At 32.3% G+C, this 25,890-nt stretch overlaps 1 protein-coding gene across 1 annotated transcript in view; it reads left to right on the top strand.

The window, feature by feature from the left end:
• LOC148279945 (lysine-specific histone demethylase 1A-like) overlaps positions 1-12,785 on the top strand; it is a 54,769-nt gene extending 41,984 nt beyond the window's left edge. The window contains exon 10 of the mRNA XM_088229165.1: positions 12,619-12,785. Within this exon, the coding sequence (XP_088085291.1) occupies positions 12,619-12,785 (167 nt within the window). The remainder of the gene's footprint in view (positions 1-12,618) is intronic.
• Positions 12,786-25,890: the final 13,105 nt, after the last annotated feature.

Raw genomic sequence — 25,890 nt, 5'->3', positions numbered from 1 at the left:
AATGGGGAAGACGAAATAAATTATTGTTCAATATTTTAAAATGCTCAGTTATGTCTTTAACCAGGGCCCACAAAACGCTTTTCTTCCGCCATAGAATGAATGTCCAGAATCTTTTGCGGACTACGAAGGTTCAATATATGGGAATTAATTTTGTGAGTTCCCTGACATTTCATGATCAGATCGAAACAGTCTGTGGTTGTTCGTTGAAGATGTTAAGATTCGTTCCGCGTACTGCCAGGGTTTTTGGTAATACACAAGTACTGATAATTCTTAATAACTCGTAGATGCGAAGTAGACTTGAGAGCGCCTAGAAAATTTGGTGACCGTGTGAGTCGACGTATTCTCTTATGGTGGAGAGGATTTCAGAGGAAATTTCTTCGGATCTCTACATGAGGGAGTGCGGATATTATCCATGGCTTTATTTCACTGAGTTTCTCCAGGGTATGCTTGATTGCTAAAGTTTGAAGACCAGAAGGAATGTGTATGTAACTATGTATTTCTTTCGATTGCTTCGCAGTATTATTGACAACCCTGAAATTATGCGGCGCGCTAGCTTTTATGTTTCGGATAATTTACCTTAGACAGCGTCAACAGAGACTGTTCTACATTCCAATATACAGGACCAACCTGCCAATGGTTATGCCTTTTGGAAGGGCTTTATCTATGTTGAACAATGTTACTTTGGATACTGACATTTTTCACGTCTCTGAGGGTATTTTTCGTTACAAGATTCGCTTACTTTTTTAACATATTCTCAAGATATTATGTTTACCTACGTGTTATTTTTATATATGCTTGCCTAATTTTATTTACTTTTTATTTTTATTATTTCTATATATATGAATTAAAATTTCTATTTTATAATGTACATGTATATATATGAATAAATAAAATTGAAATTAAAACAAAAAAAGATAAGATGAGATGATAAAATTTATATTGATAATTTGACCAAATCAAAAAATTGAATATAAGAGTTTTTTTAAAGGAATAACCAGCTATGCTTCTATTTTAGAGGCTTGTGAGCTGGTGGGAAAGAGAGGATGAAGAAGGAAGCCATTAAAAAATACATCACAAAAAAAAAGATTTTGGATTTTTTAATTGTAACTAGGAGAAATCGAACCCGGGACGCTAGTTTAGCAGCTGGTCGTCTAATCAACTGCGCCACGGCGTAGGCGCCTGTATATTGATAATCATAGGTATGGACTTACGGTACACGGTCCGCGAATCTAACAACAAGTAAATGTATGAATTATTAATGTCGCACATCACTAAACTTTATTTATGATCAAATAAAACCTTTTTTAGGGTCAGGTCACACGGGTAACCAAACCATTTAAAATATCGTTCATTAACTAACAACACCGCGTTAAGGTAGGATTACGTTATATTATAAAGTTTAATTAGGATTTTAACGTAGGTTAGTACGTGTATTATAATCTGACGATGCTTTTTAATGTGTGAGTGGACTGTATTATTATATATATTATTTTTTAAATGTAAACTTTGTAAATATTATTTTGTATGAAGGTATTTATTTTTATTTTTTAAATAAAAAAAAACAGAGCTTAGTTAATATTATACAATCTACAAATATTCAATCATATTTTATATTATTTTCATAATATCTCAAACAGTCAAAAAAAGTAGCAGGATGTGTTTTTGAAGAAAACGTGTGACTTAATGATAAGATTAAGTGTATAAATTCCAGAACAAAAATCGACTAAAATCACGAGATATTCTTATTTATATGTTGCTTCCCATACATGAAAAGCGGTTTTATCCGATTAACTCTTAAATAATAAGTCCAGTCTCAAAAGATATCTCGGTCATATATGTTACTTTTTAATAAAGAAATCGAATGGTGAAATAAGTTTTGTAAAATCACGACTTTGAATTTTTCAGTTTCCTATGTCCAATCTCTTGCATAGGGACACACCACTGTGCCGCGCGGCGTCTGTACTTATTTCATTTATGTTCAAAAAACAAATGTTTTGTATAATTGTTCTTTGTTGTTGTTGTCCGATTTGGCGAGGAAAACCGACGCGTGTCTCGCGAGGCTGACGTTAAATCAAGTGAGGTAGGTCCCAGGTTCTTGATACTCGGTTTATCGTCTATCACGGGGTTGTGGATATGTAGCGCGTGTTTATTGTTCACGTGAGATATCCCGCCGGAACAAATTCTTTGTCGACTGCCTCCACTTCTACATACCAGAATAGCATTTTATGGCGCCCAATCTGTCTGGAGGGAGTCTGGACATGTCCTGGCGCGTAAAGATGTCGATAAAGATTGCGTTTGTTTATTGAATGACATAGGATTACGAACACACAGCTCATTGCTTATATGCGTGATCTGACAGGACAAACCCATTTTATGTAGCGCGAAGAATACTACTCAATAAATAGTGAATCGAAATGAATTTCATTCCAGCGCATAAATATCAAACCTATTCTCAAAATTTTAAACTGAATTTGTCTGGAAGCTTAGTGGATTTTTTCTGATAGTACTTACTTCAAAATGTGTATATTATTATTAACGATTATTGCTCTAAGATAATACCCAGCTCTTTTATGTTATTCTCGTATGTATATGTATGTTTTTTTAATGTTTTTATCCTTTGCCTTTTTTGCATTTGTTGTTTCTACGTTATTTCATCATAATGTTTAGATCATGTAAGTAACTTGCTTTTGTTCGATTTTAACGTGTTTTGGAAGAAGGTCCCAATTAATGAGAAAAAAACAAACCTTTTAATGTGTATTATATGTATTATTAATATTTAAAGCATTAACTTTGTGGTCAAACATTTTACTAAATGTTACGAAATATTTTTATATAACCACTTACCTACTTTTCTATGTCTACCGGTTTCGAGACGTACCCGTCTCTTCGTCGAAACACCAATTAAACCAACATGCAAAACCCACTATACACCTTCACCATAGTTGTTTCACAAAAATATAAAACCAACACGGCATGCATTTTAATAAGCACATGTACTGATTATGACGAACATGCACTGATTAGGTTATGAAAACATTTAATGTTGTTTGAGAATTAGTTGAAAAAAAGGAGAGAGGATTAAAAGAGGAGCTTGAGTTTAATAGGGTGTAATAATTAGTTGTGTTATATATATTTTGAAATAATTCTTCGATAAGTATTGTGAATATGTGAATATGTTTATCAAGACAGAGTGAATTATACGTACGATTTACGTTATTTATTGACTATTTTTGATGTTATTCCGTTTTAATTAGGTAATAATTTATATTTTCATTTGAAATAGTTATAAATAATAAAAAAAAATATCTGTGAAAATAACATTATTCATCGGAAATTTTACATTTATTTTCATTCTGCTTTTGTACATATTTGATTTTTGCTTCTCGGGAATATAATATAAAATTTTTCGTATATTCCTAAGCAAACAAAATAGAATAAAAAATGTTGCTTATATCATATAAATATTTAAAAATTAAACTTTTATTTAAATTGGCCTATTGTGTAGATACTAGGTACCGTATATTTTTCATGTAATTACCATTAATTTAAATTATAAAATTTATTTTATACGGTCCCTTTTAAAACAAAGTCTTGTATTCTGCTCGTATAAGAATTATCAATGAATTCTTTTGGGGACTTACTGAAATTTTCTTTGAAATTTTTGCTTTCACCTCGTCAATAATTTAATAATGTAATTATTAAAACCAATTAATTTATGTCAAAAAATACGAGAACTTAATTCAATTTCTTCAAAATTCTTCTGATTTTTTTTTTGTGTGGATTTTAAAATGTTAGTCTCTGAATTCTTCTATGTTCACCCATTGTTGTATGAAGAAAGGATGCAACAAATGTATAAGAAACTCACCCTTGCTATGCTGAAATTATCTTTCCTTTAAATTAACGAGAACCAGGGCCAATGCATTTGCAGTTTTATACATAAATATATTTACAACCTTTCACCCGAATACCATTAAATATATCGCCATTTATGTTATGTGTTTATTTATATCTGCCATTATTTTATTTGCAACCACCGTATTCAAATCGTTTTATTATATTGCTTTTTCATAGTATCATAACATTGAAGTTCACATAAAGTAATATCATCTTCAATTCAAACGGTTTGACAACTCGAACCTCGGTACTAAGTTGATCGTAAAACGGTGACAGTTATTAGAGTTTCAAAAAATATATTTCGAATGTGCCACCCGTACACCCACAGAAGAGGTATTATTAAGGTTTAATGTAATGAGCATATAATAAGAAAAATCTATCCAAGAGTCACTTTGTTTAAGATTTTTTAAAGAATTAAAAGTAAACATGCATATCTGCAAACGAAAACGTACCTAAATTCCTAACGGTATGCGGACAGCGAAGTCACTTAATTATGGGACCAAAAGTTTTCAACAGCTTACAGCAGGTCAAGGAATTAAAAAAATAAATAAATGGTTTTGGACCTATCGAAGAAGTTATTGGAAGATTTTATTTATAATAAAGTGTGTTTTACCCAATGACTTAACTGAAAAAATGTGTACCCATAATACAGGGTTACCTAGTAAGAAAGGTAATAAGAAAATGAAATATTTTGTTTAATTAGGATATAACAAATAAATAAATAAAAACATTGAGGCTTGAAGAGAGTTGTAATCTCATTCGAGGGCTATCATATGGTCAAAGTTGTAGATACGAGATCGTTAAGTTTCTGTCTCAGATAAATAACACAACCCGTTGCCGTTGGTGCGAGATTAAGGAGTTTTAAAACGGTAATGTGTGGTAGCTATCCTACTGTTTGATATTTGGCGTGGGAGTAACAAGTGCTCGGAAGTGCGTTTTATTTGACTACTAAAAAAATCTGCAATTCAAATGGTTACAATCAAATCCGAATCTAAAATTGGGAATCTTTGAGCCTTTAATTATATTGGAAAAAGTTATTTTCAGTTCATTATGACTTAAAAGTTGCGTTAATATATGCGGGGCAGAATGACACCATAAAACAGCTACTGAATTTAGTATTGTTGGAGGTATGTAGAACTCGAACGATTCAAAATTACTACTCAAAAACTAAATATAAACAATGGCCGTCTGTTTTTCCATGTTTGTGGTTATTATAATTTACTATATTATTTAAGCAGTTCGATACTGTTGTACTCTGAATTTGGCTTGCCTGTAGCACTTAACAAAATATATTTTCTATGTTATTCTCGCAACTGTAGACTCTGGTGGTATGGTTTGGAAAAAGGAGAGGGGGATGAGAAGACGTGAAATATTGATATACTTTGTATAATATTTATCAGGATCAATGTGTTTGTCAGTGTTTAAGCGTGTAATTAATACAATAGAACCAGAATCTTGGACGAGTGTTTTCGACTCAATTAAATATTTGCACAACATATACTTTACCGTGAAACTGGCTCCTGCAACAGTAGTTGAAATGTCGGAACGAATCCTATCTACACGGGATCACCTAAAAAAGACGATACATATTGATGGCAGTAGTCTGCTCTTCTCTGGGAATATAAAATATTCGCCAGGGTGCACATAAGTAAAAGTAAAAAGACTTACCGAATGGTTTTTGAAAGCATTAAATTTGTCTCGTTTATCTGTTGCAATGGTTCTCGTTTCAAGATAGAATGAACCATTTAAAAACAAAGGATTGCCGGGTGTTATCTGGCGTAGGCGGGTGTCAGCCCCCCGCGGCTGTTTATTGCTCGCGAACCACACTTCTAACACCCCCGATCCTCACACTCCTTGTTGGGAATACCATTTTTTACATTTTCAGGCGTGAATACATTATATTCCCAGAAAGGCTATTGGAGGATCTGAAAAACAAAAGTATGACGGACGACCGACCTGAATGCAACTCTTTCATAAATAACCGCATAGTAGAGTATTCGAGGGTTTTTTAGATTTTGTTGTTGAGTTAGAAGAGACAAGCGGAATTTTATAAGGGATAGTAAAATATTTTGGTAGTGATGGCAAAAAATAAAAAAAATACTTAAATCTGATTCTCTTATATGACAAAAGGATATATCTCTAAACTTCTTCTATCTCTCAAATTTACGGAGTTCATATTATATTCTTTTCACACTTTCGTGACAGAAGTAATTATTTGCTTGTCTCGCAAATTTTAGAAAAAGGCAGATAGCATAGGCAGTACGTAAGTTCTTTTCATATTTTTTATTAAATTGTTATAATATTTATGCAAATGCATGTTGATCCGTTTTGATATAGTTAGTTCTCATCGTCTCTACGAAAACAATTTTTTAAAGTACATGTTTTATGATAATGATCGCGTGTTGTCTGTTATTTGCTATTTTTGTAAGTATTTTATTCATTCAAAAACATGTATATTACAAACAAAAAAAATAATTACTTATCCCAAACTCAATGAGGCCAAGATTCCTGTGTTAAGTTGGGATACAACATAGTTTTAATTTTTATTTTATTTTTGCACCACAACAGGCCAGGAGGCCCAATTACAGTGGTGAATTACATCACAGAACACCCAGGCTTGAGAAAAATCACATTTAATTTTTGTGTTCTCACCGGGAATCGAACCCGGAACCTTCCGTGTGAGTCAAGCGTCTTGACCACTGCACCGCGGAGGCCGCCACATGGAGGGTAAAGCTTGTACATTGTTAAATAATATCAAAGATTAAAAGTAAAAATTATTACATAAACATATATATAAAAAAACATCTGGACAACACTCTTAATAGTATCTTATCTATGCGGTATCCTCTGTCTCCTGCAATAATCTCTTCCCTTAGACAAAATCCAAACTTGTACAATCTTTCTGAAAATGGCTTTCGTTTTGGAGAATTTAAAATGTTCATCCAGGACATTGAACAGTCATGGGACCACAAAAGAGAAATTCTTCCGAGCAAATGAAGTACGTGTTTTTGGTATTAAATCATTCAAATTACAGGAAAACCTCGTACGAGCATTCTGCTGGGATCGAATCTTGTAACCGCATTACCTGAAATGTGTCAAACAGTCAATATATTGGTGGATAAAAATGTTTTTATTAAGTATTAATATTTAATTTACAGTTTCCTTAAAATTATTATTGATAATTTAATGCCTGTTTTTATTCGTAATCATACAAAAAAACATTAAAAAACATGTGTGTATTAATTATTATTCGATTTTAAGTTTTTCTTAAAATTATCAATTATATTTGGATATATTTTTATTAAAAAAAACGTATTTTCTAACAACTTTACATTTATAATAATAATTCTGTTATAAACTTTTTTTTTCGTTGTACGGTACTTAAGGATGTTTTTTTTATTTAATATGTTTGTATATTATTATTATTTCGTACTGTCATTTCGGATTTGTGATTTGTGAAAAACATTTGATGGGTAAAAGGCTTTAGAATTTTAAACAATTTTTTTTCGGTTTGAATCAAAGTTTATTATGAGTTGTGATAATTAAGCTACGAATGAAAAATATGGTTAAGCAGTTCTAACTATGCTGCTTAACTTCGCGAGAAAAAATGAAATCATAATATATATGCCATAGGATACATTGCTAAGAACAGGGTTAACAAGTCTAATATCGTATTTGATAAGTATTATTTCTTTTGTAAAACATTTCCGCTTGACGCGGGTTTTTACCTATTGATCTGAAATACACTCATCACAATTAAAATGTATTTTTTGTATTGTAACAAATAAATAAAAATAAAAGATAACATCAGATTCTTACTAAATAAATCATGAGCTCATTTTATAACAAAATTATTTTAAATGTTTTATTTCCAAAGCAGATGGTTGGACATTAAATTTGTATGTTATTTCGGAGTTCAAAAATGTAAATGTTTTGGCTGTATTTTCCAGCTCTATGATTCAACAGCAATTTACAATCGATTTGACTCGACTGAACTTCGAACAATTTTTAAAACATGAACATAGCCGCTTTTTACCTAGTTGGTTCGAAAGGTTAAATGCTATAATTTTTCAGTTGATGTGACATCGTTGTCAGTTTTATCGAGAAACACAGCACGAATAAAACTGACAGGGAAATTCAACCTAAGGTCAATGCTCGTAAGGTATGCAAATAAATACTTGGTGACTCTATGCGTCTTTTTATTTTCTTCAGTAAGCGTGGCTTCTGAGTTATATCTTCTTACGTCTGTGATGAACGTGGCTTTGTTTAATGTTTAAAAGGGTTATTTATAAATGAAAAATTAAAACAGTGATGGTTTTATCTACCGACTGCAATGTCGAACGTTCGAAGGAAGAGGGTAAGCCATTCTTGGGAGTGTTTCAGTAGGACCAATTAAACGTAGGATGCAGAAAGCAGCCAGTCCACAATTTTGAAAAAAATTATATTGGTGTTATCGAATGCAGTAAGGTCGATTCTGTGATTTGCTAAAAGCAGCCAGGCCGCTTTCTTTAAAAAAACTGTAATCACCTTCTGAAATTAGTGATGATCATAAAAACGGCATTTCTCAATTTTCAGAAAACACCCATAACACTAGAAAAATCTTACGATATTCATGCTAATGGGAATATTAATGCTTTTAGAAATGCAGTTTTTTTTTAAATAAATTAGAGTGGATGAATACGTAAATATTTCAATTTTAAAAATTAATTAATTTATAAAGACATGTAGTAAAACAACATATTTTCATACTGAATGTCACCTTATACATTCACAGCTTGAATGGAGAAATCTACTACCAAAGTGTGTATGTAGTAGATAAAGAAATTGTCATTTTTTGTCAATAAACCATGATTATTATTAATTTGGTAATGTATCCAAAATAAAACAAGTTTATTGGATTATAATTCTACTTTATTTTTTATAAAATATACCAAATGTATATTGTATTTGTATATTTTATAAAAAATAAAGTAGAATCATAATTCAATAAACTTGTTTTATTTTAGATACATTACCAAATTAAATATGGAATTCTACCAATTATATGCATACACAATAAACATGATTATTATTATTATTATTATAAGTTTTATATTTAATAGCAGTTTTTCGCCAATATAAACAACAATATTTTTTTTTTCGTATAACATGTCAAATACAGCATTTGTTTATTTATGAAGATATATATTTACCCTTTCAAAAAATGTACCTGCGTAATCTTAAATTAAAAATTATTCTTAAGTAAGTGGAACCCAATAGAAAAAGAAACAGTTTTTTGATGCATTATTAATATCAGCGCACAATCAATTTTACTGTATTTATTGACAATAATTAATAAATATATTTTCAATAAAAATAATAATTACGTAATAAAATGAATCATCATCAGTGGCGCTACAGCCCGTTGTGGGCCCTGGCCTCCTCCAGAATTTGTTTCCATTCGTCCCTGCACCCCGCGGCTCTTCTCCAGTTCGTCAGGCCAATCGCTCTAATGTCACTTTCCACATTATCCAGCCATTTTAATTTTGGTCTGCCTCTGCTTCGTCTGCCTTCCGGAGTGGTATAAATAATATTTTTGGGGTACGGTTATCATTCGTTTTGTGCACATGGCCCGACCATTGTAATCTTCTTATTTTGATGAATTGTGCAATGTTGGGTTCGCCATACAGTGCCTCTAATTCATGATTAAACCGCCTCGTCCACACTCCGTTTTGGTTGATAGCACCAAATATCTTCCTTAATATTTTTCTTTCGAATACTAAGACTATATTTTCATCTCTTTTGGTCATAACCCAGCATTCGGCACCATATTTTATGACCGGTCTGAGGAGAGTTTTGTGAATAATGGTCTTAGTTTTTCTAGTGAGCAATTTGGATCCCAGATGTTTAAACAAGCCATAATAACATATGTTTGCTGCCGATAGCCGTGCTTTAATCTCGGTTTTATAATTGTAAAAGTTAAATGAATACGATGCATAAAATAATTAAAGAGAAACACATAATGTACAATAAACTAAAAAATAGTAAAATAATCACTTAGAAAGGTTCTGAAATGGACACCCCTCAGGGATATGTGATACCCCTCCTGATGTTTACTTCTTTAAGTACGACTGATCTGTCTAGAGAGGTCGATTAAACCGATTTAATAGGAGCAGTTTTTCTCGATTGTTCCCAGTCTCCGTGTGCGGTACCGCAGTATAGTGCGCCATTTCGGATTAATGAGGCGGCCTCCTGAGGGCGGTCGTGTCTAATGTGTTAATTAATTAACAGTCTGCCACGAGGCTCGATCTTCTGTCCCTTTCCTATTCCGCAACTCTTCTCTGTCTTTCGGCCTCCGAAGGCCTATTCTAATACCAAAACAAAAATCGACAATTTATTTTTTAAATTTAAATTTTATTTCTTTCTCGAGTCGCGAGAAGACACTTCAACAAAGCAGCCTCCGTGGTGGATCGGCCAAGACGCTCGAAGCGCGCACGGAAGGTTCTGCGATTCCCGGTGAGAACACAAAAATGAAATGTGATTTTTCTTAAGGTTGGCTGTACTGTAATTGCTCCTCCTGGCATGGTGTACTGCAAAAAAACAAACTTTAATAAAATATGCTACGCCTCTACATACTGTGATGAATTAAGTGTGTCGAAAATAAGAAATTAATCTAACAAAGTAGAAAAAAACATATTCTCGAGTTGAATCCCAAAAAAAGATATCAATCGCCAAATTTGTTCATAAACATGTGTCGCTTAATCATGGCAATGAGCGTATTAAAATTTGTCTTGGAAATAATAAATTGAAAAATTAAATAAAACAATGTTTGTTAGTACTATGCCACTATGCACGGGAACCAGGAAATTTTGATTTTTTTTACAAATCATTATAAATTATTTCGATTCTAATCAGTTTTAATTATTTATTTTTATAAATACTCACACCCCTTCTACTCGTATAAGAAAAAAATATTTTTTTGGATTGATTTTCAAAAACAATGAATACTTGTAGTAGAATAGGCCCTTACTTGCTAGTAATTTCACCTCTCGTCGTCACTTTTTTGTCTTTTGGAATTGGCGACCGTTCGCGGAGAGTATTGTCACCTCAGTCACGAATCTCGATCTGGACTCGGTAATGGGTGGCTTTATTCCCGCCAACACGAATAATTTATTAAGTCCTTTCAGGTATTTTATATCTTTGGCAATCCGTTTTGTGGTAAACGATCTCCGATTCACTATAAAATGTTAAAGAAATATAACCCGTAAAAATAAAAATTCTAGCGAATGATGTATAATCGAAATAATAAAGCGGTATTATAATTTGAAGTACATTAAAAAATGATCAAAGTTTCGAAAAATCTCGATAATTTTTTTTCTAAATTTATTGAATATGCATAAACCATATAATTAAGAATAGTCCAGAAATACGTACATCAAACAGAAGGCGACTAAACTACTCATAAATGAGTAGATTTAGGTTTTGACCCATTAGTTTCTTTGTAGACGTCGCTCAGTACACAATCCCTTATTTGAATTCAACTATGCCGTGTTGTGTCCTTTTTAAGTGTAGAAATACTGCTAGGATCTTAAAGAAACAGTATGGCATCACATTTCACGTGTAATTAACAAACGAATGTTTAAGTAGCAAATGCATTACTTAAAAATTGAATTATTTCTCCATCTGTCAGATTGCCGAAGAAACAAAATAGAAATTTCGTTAGTGTTGCCAGGGTAGTCAATTTTTTTACCCTACTTTGCTCATCTAATTAAAAAAGTAATGAAAATAAGACCTCGGATTAAACAACGCCGTGGGGGACATTTGAACGACATTATCTTTAAAACATAAAATTTTATTTAACATGATATAGAAATATTAGTTTTATGTCAAATAAAATTTGTTTTATATTTTAAGTTCAAAGTTCATTTATTCAATTACTCTTATTAAATGACCCTTTACTTATCTACTCTGTTATGTCAATCAATGTTTCTGCGTGCACAATAATATTTTAGAGAAATTAACAGATTGCCTGTTTTTTACCTTACATTTGTGTTTTTTTCCCCATCAAGCAACATTACTCGGTGACTTCACGAATGTGCGCGGCGAAAGTAGGGCATAGTGGGGGAATTATTGGACACATTCACATTTTTTTTTTAAATATGATTTTACGCTCCTTCTGGACTCTTCTTAATTCCATGGCATAAACATATTTATTTCAAGGAAAATAAAGGTACAACATAACAGCATTTAACGATAATATGGTGAATCCTCTGGTTATGTTAGTCGTCATTTAACACGGCTCAGCCTGTTACGAAATTGTAATTTGTTGTTAGTGTATTTATTAGCAGTTTTATATCGATTAGGACACTTATTAAGAAAACTCGAAGTCATCATTCTCTTTCCGCACCTAATGGTGCATAACGCACTGCATTTGTACACCAATATCAGCGTATCTTGATCATTTTTGTTACATGAAGATAAGATAATAAGTCTTACGCTTCAAGTACCAGTCCAGGGACTATGAAATATTCTATTGTGATAACACCCTTATAAATAAATATTTCATATCAACCATGCCGGGAATCGAACCCGAGACCTCTTGGTGAGGCTGACAAAAACTCGAAATACTTAATTATAAATAAATAAACTAAGAATAGGTACATAATGCCACTTGAACATAAGCAGAATGTAATATAAAAAATAAAACGAACAAAATTAAAGCTATTCTAAAATGTTTTTGTAAAGATTATATTATTCATCATCGTCACAAGCTCTACAGCCCTGCGTGGGACTTGGCTGTATCCAGGAGTCTCCTCCACTCTTGTCAGTCTGCTGCTCTTCCTCTCCAGTTCCTCACTTCCAACGTTGTTGTATCCGCACTGATGCAGTCCATCCATCGCCTTTCTTCATAGTCTTCGTCGTCCTTGTGGCACGGAGAGAGTAAGGCGGTTTATGCGGTTGTCATCGTCCATTCTAATTATATGGCCAGTTCACCTGAAGATCCCCCCCCTCCTTGATCTAGCTGATCACATCAGGCGCTCCTAATTTTAATTTTATCTCTGCTTTCTCAACTTCTTCGATAAAATCTCGAAACAAAATATAATAAATTAATAGGTAAAATATATTTATTACGCAAGGTGTCCTTCCTTACATGAACTTAATTTGTTACCCAGACTCTAGACAGGCATATCTCATTTTTGTACGTTTGATAAGATCAGATTCTTATCTGAATTATCTGATTAAATCTTTCACCTATTTTTTTATAAATTTACCACTTTCTAAATTCACCCCTCTACATCGACCGCTTGTTAAAATAGACCGGAACCTCTTTTTACACGGAGAATAGGTTCTTTAAAAGGGTTCTTTTGTACTATCGCGCAGTACCGTAGAAAAAATAACAACGGTGGATAGAATTCGTTGTATAGTAAAATTTCGGTATTTAAAAAAAAAGAACCGGTTCACTATTTATTGTGCATTAATTTTATATTTCATTTATTTATTTTTATATACATTTCATATTTAACAAAATGGCAAAAAAACACTCTTGACAAACTTTACATTTACTGGGAGTAGGCTCAGTATATGAAGGGTCGTCAAGCAATTTCAAATATAACATGAAAAAAATACTTAAAAAATCGTAAAATAGATTATTCACTATCAACCTTCCCTGCGCAAACCTCGATGTATGGAAATTCAAATGGTATAATTTTACATTTCTAAATAAATGTTTAGTTTTTTATTATTGTTTAATTATTGTACAGTGTTATTTTGAAATCGTGTAAAAAAGGGTTCCACCAGTGAATCTAGTTAATAATTTTTGCAACCTTCTTACATAATCTCTTAAGCATAAACTCTCTCCTATACTTCAAAAATATCACCCTTAAAACTCTCTTCTGTTCCCTAGTTCGCCCGCACCTAGAATATTCCTCAGTTATTTGGTCTCCATATCAAGAATATTGACACAGTTCAACATCGATTTTTAAGAAAGATAGGCTGGAGGTTGAGCTTATCCAGAGACCTATATACGTATAATGAGTTAGAAACTACCTTGAATATATCTTCTCTTCAAGACCGTCGAAATAAATCCGACCTTATAGTCCTATTTAAAATTCTCAACTCACTCTTTGATACGCCTGAACTATTGAGCTCAATAAAATTAAATATCCCAACTAGAAACCTCAGACAAAACTTACTCTTTCATACCGATAACCATAGAACTAACTATGGTTTTCGTTCCCCTATGCCCAGAATTCTTAGGTCTGCCAACAAACATACCAGTCTTGATTTCTTTGATAACAAGTTGTCTTCTTTCAAACGATCACTGAATCAAATTCAATTATAAACACCTCTCTCCCGCTTCCACTCCCACTAAGTCTACTATAAACCATTGAGTCTTTCTAATTTTGTTATAATAATTTTCTATGTATAAATGTGTCCATAAAAATGACCGTTGGGCTTATATATAAATAAATAAATACCCTTTTTAATATAAATACACGTTTTGAATTTTGTTTTACACTTTTTTACCACACACGCGCACCCTCCCTCATTCATTCTCACACGCACATACACATACTTTCACATACACACATGAATACAAACGTCGCACGCATATAATTATGTAAAGTCTTTTCTTATATATTATGTATTATTAGATTTACAGTGGATTTTTTTTATTGGCTCTAGTATTGTTCATATAGTTCTACTGATTTTTTATGCAATTGTTGTAAAAATCTCAATTAAAATAAAATTATTTCTCTAACGATTAGGTATGAAATAAAAAAAATGATCCTGGGTGGCCCAACTAAATCATCTATTTGATCAAAGTTTTGACAAATTGCGGCAACTGACTTATGGTGAAAAATAAAATGATTCGCATGACTTGTACGAAATAAACAAGTCTTGTTAACCTTTTGTTTTCATCCAAAATATAATTTTGTAAACAAGAAATAATTTATGTCCTCGTGAAACCAGTATAGTTATTATTCGATGAAGAATTTAGATATTTTTACAGATAATTTTATTCTGAAATGGGGTAACAGTTTCGATTCATATTCGTTGCAAAATCTGAAATGTCAAGTAATTTATTTCATATCTTGCCTTTTCGGTCACATTTTTTCTGTTTTCATAGCTTCGTGTTTACAATTGACTAATTTCACCGTAATTGGTTAAAGCCTAAATAGTGTTGGATTACAGTACCCACACGGCACCTAGACTGTTCAATCAATACATTTTATATTATTGCGAACTCAATGACAGTTGAACCATATCCCCCGCATAAAGCCGAACGCATAAAAAGTAAAGTTAGCTTTTCATATGTTTTTTGTCTCGCATAGTAATATATTTCATGTTAGTATATAACCACATACCGACTTTTCTATGTCTACCGGTTTCGAGACGTTCTCGTCTCTTCGTCAGGACAACAATTGAATCGACATGCTAAACCCAATATGAGCCTATACCATAGTTGTTGCACAAAAATATAAAAACCAACACGATATGCATATTAATAAGCACATGCACTGATTGAAAATATTGTATGTTGTGGCAGAAATAGTTGCAAAATGAGGGAGGGGATGAAAGGAGGGGCGTGAGTTGCAGTATTGCAACTCACGCCCCTCCCTTCATCTCCTCCTTCTTTTTTCAACTATTTATCCTACAAAATAAAATATTTACATAACCTAATCAGCGTTTCTAAGGGTTGTTTATTAAAATGCATGTCGTGTTCGTTTTATATCCTTGTGCAACAATTATGTTAAAGGTGTATAGTGGGTTTTGCATGTTGGTTTAATTGGTGTTCTGACGAAGAGACGGGTACGTTTCGAAACCGGTAGACATAGAAAAGTCGGTATTTGGTTAAAACAAATATTTAATAACATTTACTTACTTAATTTATCTCAGGATTCGAACTGAATACCTCTTGTAGTTGTACAGGTAACAGTTCGCCCAGTCCAGTTGACTCATGCGGAGCCGATCTTGTTAAGGAAGACTCGCCTATATTTATGCGCCCCGGGTTAAGTGCTTAAACCTTTGATTTACACGCGGTGCCACATTTTATACCCACTTAATTATTTCGTTGTCTTCGCTGAACAGACCTTGCTTGCTCGTCGGATATAACTTGTGAAATGCAACGTAAAATACGTCACTATTCTGCAAAAAGCATAAAAACATACCCGCAAGTAATCGAAAAAGTTAGCTGACCTTATATCAAACGATAAATAATGAATTTTTTTGATTAGCAAGTAATCCTGATTTTTTTAAAATGTCATATTTTCAATATTAATGTATTGATGGGAATCGTTTTTCAAAAAACAATATTTCATCAATATAATAAATTATATTGGGTGCTAATGAAATACAAAAGAAAATTTTAAACTATGTATAAATTATGAGTAATATTTATTCATTCATTCATTATTCCCTTTCCGCGCCTAATGCCGCATAGGGCACTGCATTGGTACACCAATCGCAGCGTATCTTGATTATTTTTCGTTACATGAAGTTAAGGTGATCGGTCTTACGCTTTAGGTACCAGTCTAGGGACTATGAAATATTCTAGTGTAGAAACGCCTTTTTTTTTTTTTTAAAGAAATATTTGCGTTCTTATGATTTACCCAAATATTTCATTTTGAGGGCCATTTTCAACGAGTTGTAAATAACTCACTATTAGAAAATGGAATCAAGTTGGGGTAGAGTGGGATTCGAACCACGAACCTTTGGTCCGTGAGTCCGAGACACTAGCCACAGGACCACAATTTTAAATAAATATTTCATGTCAACCATGTCATGAATAATATTACCTCCAGGCTTAGTTGTAAGGTGTAATTTTTTAAAACAAAGATTGTTCACGGGTTGCTGAGAATCAAAAAAGTCCACCTGAAAAATCATGTTTCAAGCGAATGTCGAGTTGTGAAAAAACGGCCCTAAAGTGTTTGAAGACAAAGCTGCAATTCTGCCTCTTCTTCATCAGTTTTATTCTCTCCACTGCTGGATATAGGCCTCTTCCAAACGTTTCCACTCCTTTCTGTTCCGCCATCTTTTCATCCATGCCCTACCAGCTACCGAGCTAATGTCGTCGGTCTTCCAACACCTCTTTTGTTTGCCCGCGGTCTCCACTTTATAAATCTGGGCCCACCTGTCATCATTTTGTTTTGCCAAGTGTACTGTCCACTACCATTTTAATTTCGTTGTACGATCCATGATATCTGCGACTCCGGTACGGTGCGTAATTTCTTCATTTATTGTCCAGCCCCTAGTAGCCCAGGAATATTAGACCAAAAATAGCCATAAACATCTAACGTTTTAACAGTTTTATTTTAAATAACTACTAGGATCTAGATTCTAAGATATCCATAAAATCCAGTAAACTGTTAATAAACGGCGATAATGTGATACTTTTCTCGGTCATCGAAATTAATTAGTAATGTTGATTTATTATTTTAAAATATTTTAATTAATTAACTTAATTTTCCATTATATTCGTTAGGCAAAGTTACTCCCTCTTGTGTGTGGCTATGATCTCACATTGTCTTGGTATTTTTACAGGACCTCGACTCACATATTTTATGCGTGTATGATTCATATCATTAAATGTAGTGTTTTCACACTTATATATTACGCAGACAGGGTAAAGCTAAGCTTATAACCGAGTTGCACAGTTTAAACCCGCGCTGTGCCAGCGGGTACCCTGCAAGACATCGGACATTGCTCAACAATGCATTCAAGACTTGATATGCATCTCTAATTTTTACAATAATGAAGTCGTATTTTGCTATAACAGACCTAAATAATATTATTATTTTTATAAAATATGGAAAATAGACGATCTAATATTGTATGTATTTGTTTTTAAATACCCGAGGCCTTGTGCTGGACGTTTTAAAAATAGCATGCGATTTATGTCAATTGACGAGTGACAGTATTTTTGAACCAGCCATGCGATTGAAGTCGATCAAAAACCAATCGAATTTATCGAGTGCCCCAAAGCATTCGACATTGTCAATCAAATGCGACATCGTATCTTCAGCTGTCAAACTTTCTTCGTATACAAGCTCGCCGTTCATATTTGAATGACAAGTATTTCAAATTCATTCTAGCTAACATTAGTCAAAATTAACAGCAGTGATGAATGTTTTGATGTTGGTGTATCGAGAAATGTGCAAATAATATCCCTATACATATTTTCAATCACTTCTGAAATGAAACACGATTTTAAACGTATTTTATCTTAACAATGTTTGATTATGTCAAGAAATGTCACTATCTAAATATTTAAATTGTTCCTTTATCCTTCTTCTTTCCTTCCCATCCCCTCTCCTCTCTTCATAGTAAAGTGTTATTTTTTTTTTATACATATATTTATTTTTGTTAATCTTTGCTTTTAATTTTTGTATAAAATTGTAAGATTCAATATGTCCATATATTTATAATTTTCTCAAACTGAACGGTTTGGGTAGGTAGGAAGAAATTGCCTTAAGGCAATATGCCCGCCCTTATATGTATATTTATTGTGTATGTATATAAAGTGTCAATAAATAGATTATGTCCAAATGCTTGCAGACTGGCTGGATTTCCTCCCTAGGGAGTTGTTCATATTTAAATTTATTTCAACAGAGAGGGAAAAATTTTTGAGAAGGGAAAAGAAGAAGTATAAAAATTGAAAAATTGTTTTCAGGCGTTGCCCAGTAGGTGATTTGGTTCAGCCGGATGAATCTCACCCACGTGATAAAGGTTTCAGCTCTTTTACTTCACAAAAGTCAACAGATGGAAGAGTTGAGGAAATGTGGATGTTCAAACATAGGCAGAATGGTGAATGTTACACAGTGTGTAAAGTGGCCACTTAAACCAGCCAATGACAGGTCATAAGCCCTGTAAATGCCTAGACTTCCATATTCCCTTCTCAAAAATTTTTCTTTCTCTGTTGAAATAAATTTAAGTATTTTATCTTCGTCAATGTCAAAATACATATTTATATATAAAATAAACAATGAGCTTTTAAAATCCATTTAACGAATAGGTATTAAATATTTCGTGTAACATGTCTTTGTGTTATATCGAGTCAGAAATAATTTAAAATGTAAAAAAAAACCTTTTCTTTTTTCATAAAATTATAATATACTCTAAATACCCAAAAGAGCAAGTTTGACTACAAACAATATATAGCGGAATAAAATTGAACTTTAAAATTCCCTCCATTTTAACTGCAGTTGTTTGATCATATGTATGTACCGAAAATATGTTTTTTAAGCGCCATGTAACTAACAATGGATACAAGTTGATCCAACGCCATCTCAGTTTCCGCTCACTCCATACAGAGTTCTTCTTCAGGCGTGTACCCATTTGTTATTATCGAGCCCATATCAGATCCTCTCGAATACCCTCGACATTGTCTGTCTTCGTATCAAGTATAGGATTACTAACTGGTCGGAAAAACGTGACGTCAAGTGAAAACGAACGTCGTGTAATTTAGATTCAATTGCGTTGCCCGCGTTATTTATTCGCCATTTGTGAGAACATTACCAGGGTTACAGAGCTGATATCGGCTGCCAATGCGAGTGGTCCACTCGTCTTATCCGTGTAAACAATTATGTGCAAATAGCTTTCTGATGCTCTGGGATTGGTGTTGATTTCACTTTTGCTTTGGTACTATACACACGATTTTAATCTAAGAACTAATAATGTAATATCCCTAATATAACCGACATCTTTAAATTGAGTTAAATTAATACCGCTTTAAATAAAATGTTTATTTATATATTATTTATAATAAGTGTACGAAAATGCCGAGATCTCTGCAGTACGCAAGGCTGAGACAAGCGTTACTGATGGAATTAAAGAAATGATGCTGAGTTGGTTCGAACATATAGAGCGAATGGACCGACAACGACTGTTATATATACACGATGCTAATGTTGATAGATGCAGAAAACTAGGAATACTAAGAAATCCATGGCATGACCAATCTAACAAATACTTTAATTTGGACATGTCAAAAGTCAGAATAATTGGCGTGCTTGGATAAGATGTATTGATTTAAAGGAATCGACGTTTGTACATTCTACACATAATGCAAAGACATCGTGTTATGTTTTCTGTCGTCTCTTGTTGTTATTTTGTAGTTTATTTCAAACGTAAGTTATCATTACACGCTAGTTTAAAAATGTACATTTACTAATATAAATATATATGTTGTACAGTGAATATCTAATTTGCTGCACTAAACAATGACATTAAAGTTCGTTTAATTATTTTAATTTTTTAAAACTTTTGAGGCGTAATACATTTTTATTACTTTGTTCAAATTTTTATTGCGTCCAGGCGGATGGAAAAACACTGTTCTGTGTGTGAAATATTAACTGAATCCTGGAGGTAGGCTTTTTACTTAACTGCTAATCTCATGTAAAAATCCTGGAAAAAATCGTATGGAGATTCGTAGTGCAATTGGCGCGTTCGACGACAAAAATTTTGCGAAAGCAAAAATCTGTTTTTATTTGCCTACGCTCAACATAATTTTTATCCCGTTTACAAGTTAATACTCTAAAACTATTGGTAAAGTTCGGGAAATTCTTAGTGAAAGTTCGTTGGAATTTATTATAGAAATATAAGACAAGTGATACTTATATCTACAAATGTGGAATAACTAGTCACCGGTTTCATCGTTTTCGCGTCACTTACGAGGCTGGTGTCTTGATTTTAAAATTAAATGTATTTATACAAAAACGGTTTTCGAAGAATTCGAAATTCAGTAATAGTAATTGAATTTAATTATTTTTTTCTAAAATACCTTTCTACAAAGTGTTACTGGGTATATAAAAGTTTATATAATATTATTCAAATGAGTTAAAAAACAGACATTTTTATGGCTTTTATTTTGTTAAGTTCTTGACGATCCCATCCAGCAGACGTATTCTGATACAATTTCGTTTCGTAAGACCGTTCGTTCTTCATATGTCCATTTGTCCATCTCACTCTAACGCATCAAAATTGTATTTCGCTCTCGTGTCCTCTCATGGGATACGAATGTATTTACAAAACGAATTAGTTACAGAATAAGGCTCAAACATATTATTTTGGTTGACAAATAAAACTCATTCAGTTCATATTTATTTTTAAATGAATTTACGTCACTAGGTTCTATATTTTTCATCCATCGCTCGCAAAACTGTAGCGACTGAAATTATGCTGTCATAAACAGCTGTTTCGGATCACATAATGGACTTGGTGATTTTTTCATTCAGGAGATCGTTGAAACATAAGGAATTTAGTGACGTAAAGTCCATAAATAAGTTTTACCTATCAACTGACGATTTATTCCATATTACTGTATCCATTATAATGAAGTTACTAATTATATTTCAACACTTTACTTTTCAGTAAGTTCATACCGTAAAATAAATTCATACCGTTTTCAAATTATTTCGTTTTACATAATATCTACTGACTGATTTAAAAGATCAGTCTTAAAAATGATGAGGTGGCTCGTTTTAGATATAATAATAATGTTCCGAGTCTTTACTAAGTTAAATTATTGTTCCCGTCAGCGATCTTTTCGTCATCCCTGCTTAAAATATACACCCATTCTCTTTGCATTATAAGAATTAAGCATTGTAGTGTAATTTATAATGATTTACGATCCAAATTTTCATATTAAGTTCGGAGTGTTATACTGTGGGTGGACGCTAATCGTTTTGCGTTGAATATTTATTTCTTATATGCATTTTTTAATTTATTAAAAAAGCTCGCATCCAAGTTAAACAAATTTGTTGGTACTTGAAACTAATGCATAGTTTTGCTTAATATACTTCTTAATCTTATTCTGATAAGGTTCTAACTGACAATGCCGCCAAAACTGTATCTTATATTTAGGAATAATATTTTTAAGAATAACAATTATGTGTCTTCATTGGGGAATCCGTTTTGCGTATGAAAATATTCATAGGAAACATAATATACAGAGATATATTAACAACATGTTAAACACTATAAATATATTTAACTTCTCTATAAACCTCTGTAAATTTATATTATTAATATTAAAAACGCACAAAAATATAACATAGACCATACATTTGTTGAACAGAGCAGTAAATATATTAATCTTATGCCCTTACCAGCATATAATACGTTGGCAACTGCGTTGGTAGGGTCATTGTGGCTCGATCATTTCTTACATGAAGGCTAGATGATCTTTCTCACGCTTCACGCGTTAGTCGATCGACTGTGAAATATGTTGTAGAATTTCTTTTTTTTTGAAATTTTTGACCTTGTCCGGAGTCAAATTCATGACCATTGTTGCAAAAACGTTAACTATTAATGAATTAATAGCAAAATATTTGTTGAAACATTTTATTTATTCAATTCCTTTAATGGAATTTCACAAAATATCTTAAAAATTAATTTTGGGGTATTATTAAATGTAACTTTGTATTATTAAATATAAGGCAATTATATATTTTTAGAATAATAATATTTGTGAAAGCAAATTATTCTACCAAATCCCAAAAGGAATACTCCCACACTACCAGAAATCAAACTAGAGGATGGTCATGGGGTCTATCACAAACTCTGAATTCGGGCAAAGAAATTTCAGGTTTTTGGGCCCCGAAATGTTCAATATGTTACCCAAACATTGCAAAAGCATGACCCGGATTCAATTAAATAAATTGGTAAAATATTGGTTACCGGGTTTAGTTCGAGAAAAATCGGAAAGTTTACTCAAAATACATTCTTAAATAATAAATGGTATAAATTATATTGTATAACTGTATATATCAATTAACTAGTCGGTAGTAATTTTATTGTTTATTTTGCATAAAAATGTCTGCCTTAAAACAATTTGTACCTAGTTAGGCAGACTAGACATGATCCAGAGAAATCTATTACTTAATTGTGTATGTAGTAGATAAAGTAATTGTTATTTTTGTTAATAAACCATGATTATTATTATTATTATTAACTTCAAAATGGAAAAATATTCTTTTTAAAAGAATTCAGAGATATTTTTTTATGGTAATAACAATACATTACCTCTCGTTAATAATTTTAAATAATAAATTGAAAGTTAAATATTGTAATAATAAACAAATACCTAGAGAATTATTATTTATCTCTCCCCGCATTTTTATTTCTTTATTTTCAAATACAGGAATTAAGTTAAATTTGGTTCTATATATTTCAGCTCTGTTGGTAAAAACCTGTGTTGAGCCGAAATGTTTTATTGTTTTAATGTTGAATTGCACGAGTAACATATGTAGAGCAATAAATAAAAAGGGTAAACATATCTTTCAAACAATTCAATTGAAGTCTCAACTTTTCGTATCGATAATTTATTTGAATATCCGTTTTTAGAGTTTTAGCTTACTAAAATTTAATTACTGGAATAACAATTCGCCACGTATAAGCAATAATACAAAAAAAACTAGACCTTTTGTATCATACGTGTGCAACAGATACGCAGATGGGCCGGGCCGGCATCTGACTGAAAGAATAATTATATTGATAGTAACAACATAATTTAAAACACATTATGTTGTAATATATATATATTTAATTGATGAGAATAAGAAGCAGCCTCCTGAAATGAGCGTTTCGAGGGTGCGGCGGTGGACCTGGCCTAGATACCTTACTGCGTGTATTCTCTAATGCCTTAGGAGAATCTTGCCCAAGTTGCCTTTTCTTCACACCTCCAAGATCTTGCCGTCATGGAAGGCCTTCGATGACGATTTTTCGGCTTTATTCGGTGGAAAGAAGGGACGCGGGATAAATGTGGGAGGTTGCTAAATAGCTGGCTGGCAAAAGGGTCTCCTGGAGACGTCTGGTGATTTCCACATGCTCCACATACGAGCAAATATAGAAAAAAAATAAGTGACTTCCGGAAATCACATTTGCGATTCGCCATTTCCATCCCTTAATAATATATTGTCCCATATGATTTTTTTTATTGAATATAATATAAAATTCTAATTTGCGATGGCGATCTTCCAAAAATTTGTATTTATCAACAAAATGTGTAGAACCCTTTCAACGTAAGAAGACAATTTGTCAAAATTAATAAGACGGATTTAAAACAATTCAGTCATTTATTTAACCGGCGTTTCGACATTATGAATATAATTTATGACATAACAGTTAATTCGCCGAAGGGGTAAGCAAAGATGACACACGGGTACCACCCATCGATCCTATTTTTTATTATGACTATATAATAAAATTAAAGTATTTATTAGACCGGTAGATGGAATTACGTCATCTGTATTATATGATCCATAAATTTAGATTCGTTACACGAGTCTTTATTTATGTTATTAAGTGCGTTTATTATGTGGGAGTAAACAAAGAAATCAAAGCAGAGAAAAATAAATGTTTTATTAATATTTAAGTGCGTTTTGTTATTGTTTTTCTAGTTACTAATCACATTAATAAGAACCGCCTCCACAGTCTTTATAACCGCGTTTTATTTAACTCATATTAGAATCAACATTATTTTGAATGTCTAATGTTCCTAGTGAGTTATTAAAATCGAAATTTATTGCGACAGGGAGGAAAAACATTTTTGACACGGGAATAAAGAAATCTAGGTGTTTTAAGGGCTTAAGTGGCAACTTTACACACAGTGTAACATTCACCATTAGCTTTATGTTTGAACATCTATATTTACTTAATTCTTCCATCTATTGATTTTAGTGAAGTCAAAGCGCTGAAACCAATATTGCTGTTAAAAAAATAATCTGATAGAATTATTTCGCGTACTAGGCAACGAACAAAATGTTCTCTATCTCTATTGTAATTTTTTAATTTTGATGCCTCCCTAGGGAGTGAAATTCAGTCTTATGTCTACAAACATTTGGATTAACTCGAAATGTTGCAACTAAACCAATTGGTCCAAGAAGAAGTATAAAAATTGCGTCGACATGGTTTTAGTAGGCGCGCCCTTACACGCACTGATTACAGTTAATGAAATTTTTTAATGTTGTAGGAGACATTGTTGAAAAAAGAGGGAGAGAATAAAGGGAGAGGCGTGAGTTTAATAGGTATAGGGTGACTATTACAATGCAACATCGTATAATGGGTACGTAAAGAATCTAGTAGACAAAGAAAAAGTCGGTAAATGGGTATATACAAATATTTAATAACATTTAGTAAAATATTTTACCACAAAGTTAATGCTTTTAATATTAATAATAGTTTTTTAATGTATTTTGGGCATATTTTAAACTGATGCAAAATGTTTTTATTGACACGGACATTATTCCCCCCAGTGAGGGAACCTATTTTTTTTTTAAATTAAAAAAATTTAAAAGAATAAATAAATACCGGGCATTACTAAATAAATAATGAGCACTACAAGTTTAGTAACTTTTTTAAAACTAAAATAATAAAATCTTTTAACACTTGTAGATTTATGATGCTATTACCCGTTTGACCATGTTCAAACATTCGTTAATTTGTCAAACTAATATTATTATGGGTAAATGCTATTTATCTCTAGTTTATTAATTCGATGTACTGTATCTACCTGTTCGATTTATAGACTGTGGAGGATTCAATACCCCGGTGTTAACTTAATTTATCTCCTCTACATTATTACCTCGCAAAACTTGTTTAACTTTTTTTATTTTGTTAAATTAAAGATGTATGTTCCAACACGTTAATATTTCTATTTTTATTATCATAGGCAGAAAATCAACGTTAATATAATAAATGTTTTGCTCTGCGTTTTATGCAACATTAATTCATCTTTTTTATTTTATTCACACATATGCTTATGGTCTGTGTCCGGGCGGATGAAGAATATAGTAGTGTGTATGAAATAGAACCGTGTTTTTGACACGATGTCTGTTTTCAGGTAAAAATCTTGATAAAGGAAACCGAGTTGAGATGAGTCCGCCTTGTAGTGGTTGGAGTGTTCACCTACCATAATTAAGATCCTGGGTTCGATTCCTGGCAAGAAGACGTGAAATATTGGTTTATAAGGTGGTTCAACACTTCCGTTTTTTATTGTTACTGGACTGGCACCTG

The sequence above is a fragment of the Micrasema longulum genome, unplaced genomic scaffold (genome assembly GCF_059751315.1).
Source record: "Micrasema longulum isolate JH-2025_06_02 unplaced genomic scaffold, ASM5975131v1 h1tg000639l, whole genome shotgun sequence".
Lineage (NCBI taxonomy): Eukaryota > Metazoa > Arthropoda > Insecta > Trichoptera > Brachycentridae > Micrasema > Micrasema longulum.
This window is presented reverse-complemented; position numbering and strand designations above follow the sequence as displayed.